The 16,043-nt window shown below is 44.6% G+C and overlaps 1 protein-coding gene across 5 annotated transcripts in view; it reads right to left on the bottom strand.

Moving 5' to 3' along the window:
• Nucleotides 1–1,150: 1,150 nt before the first annotated feature.
• Nucleotides 1,151–16,043, bottom strand: part of ADGRE3 (adhesion G protein-coupled receptor E3) — a 62,761-nt gene continuing 47,868 nt past the window's right edge. For all 5 annotated transcript variants that reach the window (XM_026456928.1, XM_026456930.1, XM_026456929.1 and 2 more), the window contains 5 exons: nucleotides 13,035–13,101; nucleotides 12,720–12,811; nucleotides 10,266–10,434; nucleotides 5,716–5,823; nucleotides 1,151–1,384 (listed from right to left, as the gene is read on the bottom strand). In XM_026456928.1, coding sequence (XP_026312713.1) covers nucleotides 1,346–1,384; nucleotides 5,716–5,823; nucleotides 10,266–10,434; nucleotides 12,720–12,811; nucleotides 13,035–13,101 — 475 coding nt within the window. In that variant the 3' untranslated portion in view covers nucleotides 1,151–1,345. The remainder of the gene's footprint in view (nucleotides 1,385–5,715; nucleotides 5,824–10,265; nucleotides 10,435–12,719; nucleotides 12,812–13,034; nucleotides 13,102–16,043) is intronic.

Genomic DNA, 16,043 nt, shown 5'->3' with positions numbered 1-16,043 from the left:
ACAAAAATTAGCTGGGCATGTGGCATGTGCCTGTAGTCCCAGCTATCAGGAGGCTAAGGCCGGAGAATCACTTGAACCCAGGAGGCGGAGGTTGCAGTGAGCCTAGATCTCACCACTGCACTCCAGCCTGGGCGACAGAGAGAGACTCAGTCTCAAAAAAAAAGAAGTTAGCCTGGGTCGGGCATGGTAGCTCACGCCTGTAATCCCAGCACTTTGGGAGGCCAAGTCAGGTGGATCACCTGAGATTAGGAGTTTGAGACGAGCCTGACCAACGTAGAAAAACCCTGTCTCTACTAAAAATACAAAATTAGCCGGATGTGGTGGTGCATGCCTGTAACACCAGCTACTTGGGAGGCTGAGGCAGGAGAATCGCTTGAACCCAGGAGGCAGAGGTTGCACTTGCACCATTGCACTCCATCCTGGGCAACAAGAGCGAAACTCTATCTCAAAAAAAAAAAAAAAAAAAGTTAGCCTGTATCTAGCAAGGAAGTAAAGCCATTAGGAAGCTGATGGTTTGAGGGAATGAGTGAGTTTAAAGAGCAAGTTTAGGCCAGGCACGGTGGCTCATACCTGTAATCCCAGCACTTTGGGAGGCCAAGGTGGGAGGATCATGAGGTCAGGAGATCGAGACCATCCTGGCTAACACAGTGAAACCCTGTCTCTAAAAAGACAAAAAATTAGCCGGGCATGGTGGTGGGTTCCTGTAGTCCCAGCTATTTGGGAGGCTGAGGCAGGAGAATGCTATGAACCCAGGAGGCACAGCTTGCAGTGAGCCGAGATCGTGCCACTGTACTCCAGCCTGGGCAACAAAGCAAGACTCCATCTCAAAAAAAAAAAAAAAGGAAAAAAAAAGAGCAAGTTTGTGGCCGGCTGCAGTGGCTTATGCCTGTAATCCCAGCACTTTGGGAAGCTGAGGCAGGAGAATCATTTGAGCTCTGGAATTTGAGGCTGCAGTGTGCTATGATCATGCCACTTCACTCCAGCTGGGTGACAGAGTGAAACCCTGTCTTAAAAAAAAAGGGGCAAATTTAGGATGAGTGGGACTAAGAACTTGAGGTAAAGGACCTCTTCATTTACAAAAAGTCAAGGAAATATTTGCAGTGGTCACGTTTTGGGTTTCTAGGGACAAGCATTGACAGAATACAGCATAGTGAAGAGAAATGCAATTTACCACACATTTTTTGAGAGCCTATTATGCAGAACAAACATTTTGGGAAGTAAAGGTTGATTACTTCCTCTCCAAAGATGATATGTTTAATGAATTCCCTTGTCCTTAGCTTCATTCTTCATAATGCCAAAAAGATCCATGGGTATGATTTTCCATATGGAGTTGAATGTTCTAGTTCTAATATTTTCTCTTCACTTGTCCTGGAAAAACATCCCCCTATAAAAGAGGTTTAGATTAAAGGTGGATGTAAGGGTAAAATAAAGCAAACAAACAAAAATCAACAACATGGAGAAAGAGCAAGAGTGATTTAAACCCAGCTTGAACCAGCAGGCAAGGATGGCATGATCTCCTAGCATTTAAAAATCCTAGGGCAGATGTGGTCTTCTTTGGCTTAGAGTGAGAAGACTTATCAAAAATTCAGCAGGAAGAATCATTCTTTTTGATAAATTTTCAGACATAATATTCCACTCTGGAATTTCAGTCCCCTGGATGTTTTTTTGTCTATGAAGAAAGGTTAGAGTCTTGTTGGCTTTGTTCCTCTTTGAATGCCCGTTATCTAACATAGTGCCTGACACACTGTAGAAGTCAACAAATATTCTCTTTGCACCCCACAACTAACAGCTTGGTTTAGCAGCCCCAAGCTCCACAGAGGAACCAACATCTCCTGAAGAAGCCTATGAGGTTAGCAGTTCCTAGCCTAGTTATAAGAGCTGTGTGCAAGAAGTTCAAAGTTATGTCTTCCTTCCTGGTATTTATGGTTCATTCACAGAATTTCCCATCCAGATGCAATTTACAAGTCAAGCATGACTTTCCCATAGGGAACATTGCCCAGCAACCTAACTGATCTTCCAACTTTATCAAGTTTCTTGGGAGCAGAGTTAGAAAGTTAACCCAAGGTCAAATTTGTCCATAGAAGAAGAGTTTCATTAGCTTTTTACTCAAACTTTGTGCCTGAAAAATAGAAGCACAGAGATTTTTCTATAGAGATGGAGTCTTACTTTGTTGCCCAGGCAGGTCTCAAGCTCCTGACCTTAAGCAATCCTCCTACCTTGTTCTCCCAAAAGTGCTAGGATTACAGGCATGAGCCACCATGTCTGGCCAAAGCTAATGTATTCCTTAAAGAGAGATTCATATATATATATGCATATGTATATATATATATTCTTTTTCCCTTTTTTTTTTTTTTAGACAGGGTTTTGCTCGTCACCCAGGCTGGAGTGCAGTGGCATGATCTTGGCTCGTTGCAACCTCTGCCTCCTGGGCTCAAGCAATCCTCCTGCTTCAGCCTCCCAAACAGCTGAAATTACAGGCATGCACCACCATACCTGGTTAATTCTTTAATGTTTCTGTAGAGACAGGGTCTCACTCTATTACCCAGGTTATATTTGATATTTTCCCCATCCAAAGATACACTCATATTATTCAATTTCCACAATGTTGAGTGATAATAATAAAAACGATTTTCCTTATTCCATTGTGAAGAACCAGTATCTAGAATGCTAGCAGCTTTGGGAATTATTTTGGATTATCTAGGAAACCTTTCACAGGTCACAGTCAACAGTCAGCACTTTTACTCTTGTTGAGAATAATTAAGGACAGAGTTTCACTCTTGTTGCCCAGGCTGGAGTGCAATGGCACGATCTTGGCTCATCGTAACCTCTGCCTCCCAGGTTCAAGCGATTCTCTTGCCTCAGTCTCCTGAGTAGCTGGGATTACAGATGCCTGTCACCACGCCCAGTGGCTCACACCTGTAATCTCAGCACTTGAGAGGCCAAGGTGGGCAGATCACTTGAGGTCAGGAGTTCGAGACCAGCGTGGCCAACATGGTGAAACACCATCTGTACTAAAAATACAAAAAAATTAGCCGGATATGGTGGCAGGCACCTGTAATCCCAGCTACTGGGGTGGCTGAGGCAGGAGAATCACTTGAACCCAGGAGGCAGAGGTTGCAGTGAGCCGAGAGTGCTCCACTGCACTCCAGCCTGGGCAACAGAATGAGACTCTGTCTAAGAAAAAAAGAAAAGAAGAGACAGGGTCTCACTGTGTTGCCCAGGCTGGTCTCAAACTCCTGGACTCAAGTGATCCTCCCGTCTTGGCCTCCCAAAGTGTTGGGATTACAGGTGTGAGCCACCACGCCCAGCTTCTTTTTAGACATCTATTCTGTCATTTATTCAAAAAGCCAAATATGGAAAGAAATGTCACATAGAGCAGAAAGCTCATTCTGTGGTACACTGAGCCTGAGTTAGTGCAATAGAAGAACAGAATACCAGCAACCAGATTCCAGAAGTATTGTCTTTCTAACAGGGCCATTTCCTCCCCCAGGAAGGTCCCATGATTCCCTGCATTCATCCTCTGTAATTATGTAGAGCAACTGGGGCAGAATCCCTACCTGGAGCCTCTTCCATGGCGTACCCTCACTCTGTGGGGCTCACATCCACATCTTTACGTACAGGGGGCATTTGGGGGAAGAAGATCACTCTGCTATGCCTATGCCTGTAAATTTCCCCCAGTGGGAGTCTGTGTTAGATTGCATTGGTTCTTGATATGTTTTACTCATACATCTTTGCACAACAAGAATACATATGAAAACCAGCTTAAGTGCTGTTAGTGAGTAGAGAGGAGTCACTGAGGAAAAATATAACAAGAATGCGGAACTCAAACCAGGTTATCAGGAAAAGGACTCTTCCTCATACCCTCCAGGAAAGCGAGTTTGTACTCAGACTAGCTCTTCAAAGCTGCCCTATGTTTCCCAGGCTGGTGTCAAACTCCTGGGCTCAAGCGATCCTCCCATCCCAGCCTCTCAAGTAGCTAGGACTACAACACCACAACACCTGGGTCTTTTTTTTTTTTTTTGAGATGGAGTTTTGCTCTTGTTGCCCAGGCAGGAGTGCAATGGTGCGATCTTGGCTCACTGCAACCTCTGCCTTCCGGATTCAAGCAATTCTCCTGCTTCAGCCTCCCAAGTAGCTAGGATTACAGGCATGTGCCACCATGCCCAGCTAATTTTGTATTTTTGGTAGAGATAGGGTTTCTCCATGTTAGTCAGGCTGGTCTCAAACTCCCAACCTCAGGTGATCTGCCCACCTCGGCTTCCCAAAGTGTTGGGATTACAGGTGTGAGCCACTGTGCCGGGCCCCGGCTTCCTTTTTATTATTGTTATTTTACATTGTGGAAATTTATTTATTTATTTTTTTTCTGAGGCGGAGTCTCGCTCTGTCTCCCAGTCTGGAGTGCAGTGGCGTGATCTTGGCTCACTGCAAGCTCCGCCTCCCAGGTTCACGCCATTCTCCTGACTCAGCCTCACAAGTAGCTGGGACTACAGGTGCCTGCCACCACGCCCAGCTACATTTTTGTATTTTTAGTAGAGACAGGGTTTCACTGTGTTAGTTAGGATGGTCTTGATCTCTTGACCTCGTGATCCGCCAGCCTCGGCCTCCCAAAGTGCTGGGATTACAGGCGTGAGCCACCGCGTCCGGGCTACATTGTGGAAATTGAATAACATGAGCATATCTTTGAAAAGGGAAAATATAGGCCAGGTGCGGTGGCTCGTACCTGTAATTCCAGCACTTTGGGAGGCTGAGGTGGTAGGACTGCTTGAGCTGGGAGGTCAAGACCAGCCTGGGCACCATAGGGAGACCCCATCTCTCTATATAAAAAAAAAATTAGCAGGGCATGGTGGTGCACACCTGTGGTCCCAGCTACTCGGGAAGCTGAGATGGGAGGATTGCTTGAGCCCAGGAGGTCGAAACTGCAGTGAGCTATGATTGCACCACTGCACTCCAGCCTGGGCGACAGAGCAAGACCCTGTCTCTTATAAAAAAAAAAAAAAAAAAAAAAGGAAAATATAAATTAAAAAACTAGAGGAAGTTCAGCAAACTAATGCAGGAACAGAACACCAAACACCACATGCTCTCACTTATAGGTAGGAGCTGAACAATGAGAACAAATGGACACAAGGAGGAGAACAATACTCACTGGGGCCTGTTGGGAGAGGTTGGAGGGGGAGAGCGTTAGGGAAAAGAGTTAATACATGCTGGTTTTTTTTTTTTGGACGGAGTCTCGCTCTGTCACCCAGGCTGGAGTGCAATGGTGCAACCTTGGCTCACTGCAACCTCGGCCTCTCAGGTTCAAGTGATACTCCTGTCTCAGCCTCCCCAGTAGCTGGGACTACAGGTGCATACCACCATGCCCGGCTAATTTGTGTATTTTTAGTAGAGATGGAGTTTCACCATGTTGGTCAGGCTGGTCTTGAACTCCTGACCTCAGGTGATCCACCCACCTCAGCCTCCCAAAATGCTGGGATTACAGGCATGAGCCACCACGCCCAGCCAATGCTGGGCTTAATACCTAGGTCATGGGTTGATAGGTGCAGCAAACCACCATGGCACACGTTTACCTATGTAACAAACCTGCACATCCTGTACATGTAACCTCGGAACTTAAAACAAAAACAAAAACAAACAAACAAAAACCCCCAAACTAGAGGAATTTTGCAGTGTCAAGAGAGGAGTATGTAAAACATTAGAACAATTCACATGTTCACTTACCTCACTGGGTTTTGAGTCAGGACCCATCTTGCTGGAAAGTGTATATGCCTCAGACTCAGATTTTGATTTTACAATCTCTCTAAACCACTTTTGATATTGTTTCTGGACCTGGAACATCAAAGGAAATACCTGGATGGGTTTTGCTAACATTGGTGAAGAGCAGAAAGGTCAGTGAGTCAGGAAGAGGATAGAGATGTATTATTATTTATTTATTTTCACAAAACATGGTCTATTCGTATAATGGAATATTATTCAATTTTATAAAGGAAGGAGATGCTGACACATGTTCCACCACATGGATGAACCTTGAGGACATCAGCCTAAGTAAAATAAGCTGATTCAAAAGGCGAATACTGTATGGTTCTACTTATATGAGGTACCTAAAGTCGTCAAATCCATGTAGACATAAAGTAGAATAGTGGTTTCCAGGGCCTGGGGGGAAGGAGAGTGGGGAGTTAGTGTTTAATGGGGATGGAGTTTCAGTTTGGGAAGATGAATAAAGTTCCAGTGATGGATGTTGGTGATGGTTGGACAACATTGCGAATGTGATGCTACTAATGGTACGCTTAAAAATGCTTTAAAAGGTAAATTTTATATTATATATGTTTTACCACAATACAAATTTTCCATTACAGGGTATATAATTGTTGTAGAAAATTTATGGCCGGGTGTGGTGGTTCACACCTGTAATCCCAGCACTTTGGGAGGCCGAGGCGGGCGGATCACCTGAGGTCAGGAGTTCAAGACCAGCCTGACCAATATAGCGAAACCCCATCTCTACTAAAAATACAAAAATTAGCCAGACATGGTGCATGACTGTAACCCCAGCTACTCCAGAGGCTGAGGCAGGAGAATTGCTTGAACCTGGGAGGTGGAGGTTGCAGTGCGCTGAGATTGCAGCACTGCACTCCAGCCTAGGAGACAGAGCAACACTTCATCTAAAAAAAAAAAAAGAAAAAGAAAAGAAAAAAATAGAAAATTTGTAAGATATGCATATGCAAAAGGAAGAAAATAGAAGTTACATATAATTCCTCAATCTAGTGAAAATCACCAATAATATTTTGATAGTACCCTTCAGTGTGTCTTGGTTTGGGGCACCTCAGAAGCAGACCCTGCAACAAGGGTTGAAGTATAAGGAGTTTATTTGAGGGGTGATCCCAAGAAGCACCAGTAGGGCAATGAGGAAGCAGGACAGGGAAGAGAAGGCAGCTGGTGAAGAATGCATAATTAAGGATATTTCCATTGTGGAAATCTGGGGCTCAGTCCCATTCAGGAGCTCTGGGGTACAGCATGGAACTACCTTAGAGTCAACTTGCCTGAAGGAGGAGGGAGCTGGGGTATTTATCCACCAGCTCCCATCAGTCATGGGTTGATGGCCGCTCTCAAGGGCCGTTACTCTCTGGCATCACCAGTTTGCCCTGTGCATGGGCCAGGCATGTTCTGTGGGCAGTATGAAGCCTTCAGGCACAGTTATATGTGTTCGCAACAAGTAAGTCCAGGCATGTAGAGACAGAAGCCAAAGGGATATGAGAGGGCCATGGACAGCATCTGCCATACCATGATACCCCAACATTGACACTATTGACGTCTTGGGTTGGATAATGTTTTGCTGGAGAAGGCTGTCCTGTGTGCATTATTTAGGATATTTAGTAGCATCCCTGACCTCCACCCACTAGATGCCAGTAGCAAACCCCACCCTAGTTATGACAAACATTTCCCCAGATATTGCTAACTGTCCCGTGGTAGGAACACAATTGCTACTGGTAAGAACCATTCTGATATGCCATAAACACCCATACCTACACATAAATAAATACATAACAACAACACAAGCAATGAATGCTTATACTCGTTATATAAACAAAATGAAACCCTCTGGAGTAATTTCTTTTTTTTTTTTTTGAGACGGAGTCTTGTTCTGTTGCTAAGGCTGGACTGCAATGGCATGATCTCAGCTCACTGCAAACTCTGCCTCCCAGGTTCAAGTGGTTCTCTAGCCTCAGCCTCCTGAGTAGCTGGGATTACAGGCATGTGCAACCACACTTGGCTAATTTTTTTATTGTTTAGTAGAAACGGGGTTTCACCATGTTGGCCAGGCTGGTCTTGAACTCCTGACCTCAGATGATCCTCCTGCCTCGGCCTCCCAAAGTGTGGGATTACAGACGTGAGCCACCACGCCTGGCTGGGTTCCATTTTGGAGACAGCATGCAGTCTAGATTATCCCTGAGCACCTCTTAGTAAGGGACATTCTTGGAAGACACACACTACTGTTCAGTCGCAGACAAAGTGTTTTGAATTTCGTAACCATATGAAATAAAACTATATATATCTTTAAAAACTGAATGCTAGGCCAGGCGTGATGGCTCACGCCTGTAATCCCAGCACTTTGGGAGGCTGAGGCGGGTGGATCATGAGGACAGGAAATCGAGACCATCCTGACCAACATGGAAAACCCCGTTTCTACTAAAAATACAAAATTAGTTGGGTGTGGAGGCGTGCACCTGTAATCCCAGCTACTCGGGAGGCTGAGGCAGGAAAATCGCTTGAACCTGGGAGGCGGAGGTTGCAGTGCGCCGAGGTTGTGCCATTGCACTCCAGCCTGGGCAACAAGAGCAAAACTCCGTCGCAAAACAAAAAACAAAACAACAAAGAAACAAGTAACAAACAAACAAACACTGGATGCTATGATATGCCTCAAAAACTGAGATAAACTGAGGGAAGAGTATATATAAGTGTTTTTCGTATGTTCATGTGAAACCCTGTCTCTACTAAAAATCAAAAAAAAAAAAAAAATTAGCCAGGCATGGTGACATGTGTCTGTAGTCCCAGCTACTCAGGAGGCTGAGGCAGAAGAATCGCTTGAACCTGGGAGGCAGAGGTTTCAGTGAGCCAAGATTGAGCTACCGTACTCCAGCCTGGACGACAGAGTGAGACTCTGTCTCGAAAAAAAAAAAAAAAAAAAGATGATGATGATGATGATGATGAAGAAACAAATGCTCTGCCAGTGGTGCCTGCGAACCAAGTGGAGATGAGTTCTGCCTCCCGCTTCAGCCTCCTGAAGTGCTGGGATTATAGGCATGAGTCACTGTGCCTGGCCCCAGTTTCTCTTTAACAAGGCAGTTAACCTGCAGTACAGTGAAGTTCAAGACCTCATCGTGCCCACTGCTGTTCCATGGTTTGAGATGTGAGTTGCAAAAACTGCAATAGCAGACTGGGATGGATCTATGAGTTTGCCCCTGAAGACAGCCAGTGTCACAAGGAAGGCTGTGTGATTCTGGAATGTGACCTAGTTCGGGACAGTGAGGGCTCTGAGGGGCATGTATCATCTGATATGTCTTGAAGAAAAAGAGATAAATCAGCCCAGCATGGTGGCTTATGCCTGTAATCCCGGCACCATATACTTGGTATTGACTGGAAGCTTTTCCTTTTTCTCTTTTTTTTTTTTGAGACGGAGTCTTGCTCTGTTGCCCAGGCTGGAGTGCAGTGGTGCAATCTTGGCTCACTGCAACCTCTGCCTCCTGGGTTCAAGCGATTATCTTGCCTAGCCTCCCAAGTAGCTGGGATTACAGGTGCCTCCATCATGCCTGGGTAATTTTTTTGTAGTTTTTAGTAGAGATGGGGGTTTCACCATGTTTGTCAGGCTGGTCTGGAACTCCTGACCTCAAGTGATCTGCCCATGTCAGCCTCCCAAAGTGCTGGGATTACAGGCGTGAGCCACTGCACCCTGCCAATTGGAAACTTTTTCTGAAATAAGGCAGAACTGCTTGGGTGTCTTTTTCCATGTAACTTAAGATAGTAATGTAAATAAAATAATAGTTGGGAAAAAAAAGAATTCATGTGAAGTGGTGTGTTAGCTGCATTGTTGATCTCCATGATTCACTCCTTTGTAGTTGTATTACACTCTGTCTTAGTCTCTTGGTGGGTTGAGTGTTCTTTTCCCATTGACTTTGGGCTTGACCGTGTGACTTGCTTTGGCCAATGGGATATTAGTGGAGGCAATGCAAGAAGAATCACAGGCTTGAGTGACCTTGCCCAGTAGGGTCTGCCTCTTTGTGATTTCACCATTGTTAGGAGAAGAATATTCGCTGGGGAGTTGCTCCCATTTCTGCCTAAGCCTCAGGATGAGTCATAAGGATCAGGCCTAAACCCGATCTCCATCCTGGAGCAAAGGCAAGCTGAGCTCAGCTAAGATCATGTGAACCCCAACAGACCCATAGACCCACGAATAAAGAAAAGCAAATATTTGTGTTTAAACCAATGAGATTTTTGAGGTTGTTTGTTACACAGCATTAGCTGACTATTACAAGTGGAAAAACTGAGAAAAAGGCATGTTTTTTTGACATAGCAATTATTTACATTCTGAAATGTGTTAATAAACGATGTATCTTAACAACTAGTAGCATTTTTAAAGTAGAGAAAATAGAGAGTGTTTATAGGTGGATTATAATCTCATATGGAACATTTAGAGAATGTTGACTTAAATCCCCATTAAACTCCATTTCCAAAATTTTCTTAAGTTTAAAGTAACAAAGAAAGGGGTCAGTGTTTACCTGCTGGCTGAGAAGGCAGTAGACCAAGAAGATGAAGAAGCCCTGGAGGCTGTTGATGATGGTGAAGAGGTAGGCCATGACCCGGGCAGCTGGACCCACCTGTAGGAAGCCCAGACACCATGTGCAGCCCAGGATAAAGAGCTGAGCTGTTGCTTTGAAAGCCAGCATCCTGGGAGGAGGAAGTCAGAGATTAGGATGTTGAAAAACTAATAAACAGCATGAACACCCCTCTAGTTAGCTGTTAATAGTGAGAACTCTGGAGCTAGACTACCTGGGTTTAAACGGAAGCCAGCACTGGCTACCTGCGTGATCTTGGGAAAGCTGCTTTACCTTCTTGCAACTCAGTTCTCTCATCTTATTTTTATTTTTATTTTATTTTATTTTTGAGATGAAGTCTTGCTCTGTTGCACAGGCTGGAGCACAATGACATGATCTTGACTCACTGCAACCTCTGTCTCCAGGGTTCAAACGATTCTCCTGCCTCAGCCTCCCCAGTAGCTGGGACTACAGGCATGCACCATCATGCCCCGCTAATTTTTGTATCTTTAGTGGAGATGGGGTTTCACCATATTGACCAGGCTGGTCTCGAACTCCTGACCTCAAGAGATCCACCCATCTTGGCCTCCCAAAGTATTGAGATTGCAAGTGTGAACCACTGCATCCAGCCTCAGTTCCCTTATCTTAATAATTGTCCTATTTCATGAGGTTGCTATAAAGATTACGTGAGACTTTAACATAGGAAAGTATTTAGGACAATGTATGGGACAAAATTAGTACCATACATACATAAGGCATTTAAAAACCTGGATGCTTTTTCTCTCTCTCACTCTCATCATTTATAGACAGGGGTCATATAATTTTTTTTTTTTTTTTTTTTTTTTTGAGATGGAATCTCGCTCCGTTGCCCAGGCTGGAGTGCAGTGGTGTGATCTCAGCTCACTGCAACTCCGTCTCCCAGGTTCAGGTGATTCTCCAGCCTCAGCCTCCCGAGTAGCTGGGATTACAGGTGCCCTCCACCACACCCGGCTAATATTTTGTATTTTCAGTATAGACAGGGTTTCACTGTGTTAGCCAGGATGGTCTCCATCTCCTGACCTCGTGTGTGATCTGCCCACCTCAGCCTCCCAAAGTGCTGGGATTGCAGGCGTGAGCCACTGCGCTGGGCCAAACTTGTCTTATTTTTATGATTAAAATGAAAACAATGACGAATTACATGCTCAAATTGAAATGGATGCTGCAACATAAAAATACTCATACCTTAAGATATTTTGAAATATTATACAAAATATATTTTAATCTAGATTCTTATTGAACCTATTACACACAATTGGAGATAAACATTTAAATTGGTATGTGTATAGAGAGTTTAATTTGTAATTTAAGCATGTGATTAATATAGCTAGATTGATCTCTATTGGCTGGGGTGGATATAGCTTTGTGATATTACCAGATTAATTTTTAGGGTTTCTATATGATTTAAGCTTTTTAGTAACTGTTGGATTAGCAAATCTGAGTTGGTTGCTTTTGATAAAAAACATACTCCTGTGTGCATTTTGTGTAGTGTGGCAGCAACGAATGTTTTTCTACCTTTTCATCTTCCTTTTAGTGTTCGATCTCTTCCCCTTTGAGTTTTTTTTTTTTCTTGAGATGGAGTCTTGCTCTGTCGCCCAGGCTGGAGTGCAGTGGCTGGATCTCAGCTCACTGCAAGCTCCGCCTCCCGGGTATAGGCCATTCTCCTGCCTCAGCCTCCAGAGTAGCTGGGACTACAGGCACCCGCCACCTCGCCCGGCTAGTTTTTTGTATTTTTTTTTTTTAGTAGAGACGGGGTTTCACTGCGTTAGCCAGGATGGTCTCGATCTCCTGACCTCGTGATCCGCGTGTCTCGGCCTCCCAAAGTGCTGGGATTACAGGCTTGAGGCACCGCGCCCAGCCCTCCCTTTGAGTTTTAAAACAAGGCACATGGTCACTTGGTTAGAGACTACATTTCCCACCTCCCTTGCAGCTGGGTGTTATCATGTGACCAAGATCAGCCAATGAGATATGAGCAAATGTGGCAAGTGCAACTCTACATGACCTCCTTCCCATGGTCAATGGGATATTGACAAGGGCAACATCCTTCTAGAGGATGGTGGAGCAACAAAGTAGAAAGAACCTGAGACCCTGGAACACTGTGTGGAGCAGAGCTTCTTCATTAGCCCTGAACTGCTCACTTCTGGGTCGCAACATGAGAGTGAAATAAAGTTCTATTTTATTCTTTTTTTTTTGGACATCTTTTTCTCACAGCAGCCTGGCTTGTACTCTAGCTAATATAGGTTCTCATTAATTGTGATGGTGGAAGATTACAGTGGTCTTGCTAGTCCTGGGAGCATGGCTGTTGAGTGTACGTGTGTATGGATATGTAGGAGGGATTGGTAGAAGCAAAGAGAGTAGGAAGTACCATTTGTCACATCCTACCTTGTGTTCTGGATGGTTGACACTTCACTATTGAGGGAGGAAAGTTTTCTTTTCAAAATCCAAAAGACCAAGATAAAAAATACTAAATTCACCTGCAGGACCAACACAAACAAGGCAGAATGCAAGTTAAAATAATGTATGATTTCCACTTTAAATTGCACACAGGAGTCCAACCTCCCTGTACATGGGATTGAATTGGTAGCAGGTGGAAAATCGATCCAGCCAACAGTGGAAATGCAAGCCCCTTGTACCATCTTGTACCCAGCACTTCTCTTGGTTGTTCTTAGTTTGGGAAAATCAAAGGCACATACTCACAGAGAAAATGGCACAGACTGGGCCAAGGAAACCCCAGATAAATCCCTGGTCCAGGTGGAGCCAGCATCTAGGAACAATGGGAAAAGAGATACAAAGAGAGATCGGAGAAAGCACATGAGATCAACATAAAGTGACTCTTTTCCTACCAGAGAATTGTTTCCAGTTTCTCTTGAAAGTCAGCAGATGACAATCAGCATTTTTTTTTTTTTTTTGAGACAGGGTCTTGCTCTGTTGCCCAGGTTGGAGTGCAGTGGTACAATCTCTGCTCACTGCAACCTCTGCCTCCTGGATTCAAGTGATTCTCCTGCCTTAGTCTCCTGACTAGCTGGGATTACAGATGTGCACCACCACACTGGCTAATGTTTGCATTTTTCGTGGAGATGTGATTTCGCCATGTTGGCCAGGCTGGTCTTGAACTCCAGATCTCACGTGATTTGCTCCCCTTGGCCTCCCAAAGTGCTGGGATTACAGGCATGAGCCACCACGCCTGGCCAACAATCAGCTTTGATTACACATTTTGTTTTTTTTTTGTTTTTTTTTTTTTTGAGACGGAGTCTCGCTCTGTCGCCCAGGCTGGAGTGCAGTGGCCGGATCTCAGCTCACTGCAAGCTCCGCCTCACGGGTTTACGCCATTCTCCTGCCTCAGCCTCCCGAGTAGCTGGGACTACAGGCGCCCGCCACCTCGCCCAGCTAGTTTTTTGTATTTTTTAGTAGAGACGGGGTTTCACCGTGTTAGCCAGGATAGTCTCGATCTCCTGACCTCGTGATCCGCCCGTCTCGGCCTCCCAAAGTGCTGGGATTACAGGCTTGAGCCACCGCGCCCGGCCTGATTACACATTTTGATTGCAGCTTTGATCCACACGTCACATGTGACAGCCACTTTCACTTTTTACTTTATATATTTCAAAAACTATGAAAAAAATTTAACAAACTTGTCTTATTTTTATGATTCAAATGAAAACAACAACAAATTATGTGCTCAAATTAAAATTGATGCTGCAACATAAAAAGTTCTCATAGCTCAAGGTATTTTGAAGTAGAATTATACAAAATATATTTTCATTTAAATCCTTATTGAACCTATTACACACAATTGGAGATATATATACATTTAAATTGGTATGTGTACAGAGTTTAATTTGGAATTTAAGTATGTGATTTAATATAGCTAGATTGATCTCTATTGGCTGGGGTGGACACAGCTTTGTGACATTACCAGATTCTTAGAGTTTTTACAGAATTTAAGCTTTTTAGTAACTGTGGTGTGATTCTAGGATAATAGGCACCAAATAGCTAGGAGAAACATCGTCCTGTTAAGCATTTTAGGAGCACAGTCCTGTTGAATGTTCACACCAGCACTGTGAGGTTGGAACAATGGGGACAACTATTATTCTCATCTCGCTAATGAGGGGACTGAGACTTGAGAGCTCAAATCACAGGAAGAATAAAGTTGGTACTGGCCAGGCGCTGTGGTTCACGCCCGTAATCCCTGCACTTCGAGAGGCGGAGGCGGGCGGATCACGAGATCAGGAGATCCGACCATCCTGGCTAATACAGTGAAACCCTGTCTCTAATAACTATACAAAAAATTAACTGGGTGTGGTGGCAGGTGCCTGTAGTCCCAGCTACTCAGGAGGCTGAGGCAGGAGAAAGGCATGAACCCGGGAGGCGGAGCTTGCAGTGAGCTGAGATCCCGCCACTGCACTCCAGCCTGGATGACAGAGCCAGGGTCCGTCGCAAAAAAAAAAAAAAAAAAAAAAAATTTGGGACCTAACTCTTGTGATCCAAGAGACTGCACTAAGATGGACCCTAAGGTTAAGGAAACCAAGTTACCTGTGGGTTCAGGGCCTGGCTGGTGAAGCAACTCTCTAAATTCCTCTGGCTACAAGAAAATGCACACTTGCTAAACTCCAGAGCAATGGGCGCCATCAGTCCCCTCCTACCTCTTTTTTTTTTTTTTTGGACCTATTCTTTTTTTTTTTTTTTTTTTATTCTTTAAGTTCTAGGGTACATGTGCACAAAGTGCAGGTTTGTTACGTATGTATCCATGTGCCATGTTGGTGTGCTGCACCCATTAGCTCGTCGTTTACATTAGGTATATCTCCTAATGATATCCTGAATTGAACAATGAGAACACTCGGACACAGGAAGGGGTAAGTCCCCTTCTACCTCTGATATACGATCCAGACCACATAACTGACTGGAAAGGCAACCAGTCAAAGCAGTTGGGGATCTTAAGCCAGTTTCAGTTAGTTTATAGAGGATGTGCACAAACTGTCTTTGTGTCCTATGGTTCAACTTTTGGTGTAGAGCCACATTCCTCCTCATTATTTATTTCATTTTATTTATATATTTTTTAGAGTTGGATCTTGCTCTGTCACTCAGGCTGTGGTGCAGTCGCTCTATCACAGCTTACTGCAACCTTGAACTCCTGTGCGCAAGGGATCCTCCTGCCCCAGCCTCCTAAGTAGCTAGGACTATAGGCATGCATCACTATGTCCAGCTAATTAAAACAATTTTTTTTTTTTTGGTAGAGATGGGGTTTTGCTATGTTGCCCAGGCTGGTCTTGAACTCCTGGGCTCAAGCAATCCTTCCTCCATGACTTCCCAAAGTGCTGCGGTTACAGGTGTGAACCACCATGCCTGGTCTTCCATCTTTTTTTTTTTTTTTGAGATGGATTTTCGCTCTTGTTGCCCAGGCTGGAGGGCAATGGCATGATCTCAGATCACTGCAACTTCTACTTCCCAGGTTCAAGTGATTCTCCTCCCTCAGCCTCCCAAGTAGCTGAGATTGCAGGCACACACCACCACGCCCGGCTAATTTTTTGTCTTTTTAGTAGAGACGGGGTTTCACTGTGTTGGCCAGGCTGGTCTCCAACTCCCGACCTCAGGTCATCCACCCGCCTCAGCCTCTCAAAGTGCTGGGATTGCAGGCTTGAGCTACTGCGCTCGGCTTTCCATCTTATTTTAATGCTAAAATCCTGCCCCAAAGTGAATGTGGGATGTATG

This window comes from Piliocolobus tephrosceles, chromosome 21 (genome assembly GCF_002776525.5).
Source record: "Piliocolobus tephrosceles isolate RC106 chromosome 21, ASM277652v3, whole genome shotgun sequence".
NCBI classification, from domain to species: Eukaryota; Metazoa; Chordata; class Mammalia; order Primates; family Cercopithecidae; genus Piliocolobus; species Piliocolobus tephrosceles.
This window is presented reverse-complemented; position numbering and strand designations above follow the sequence as displayed.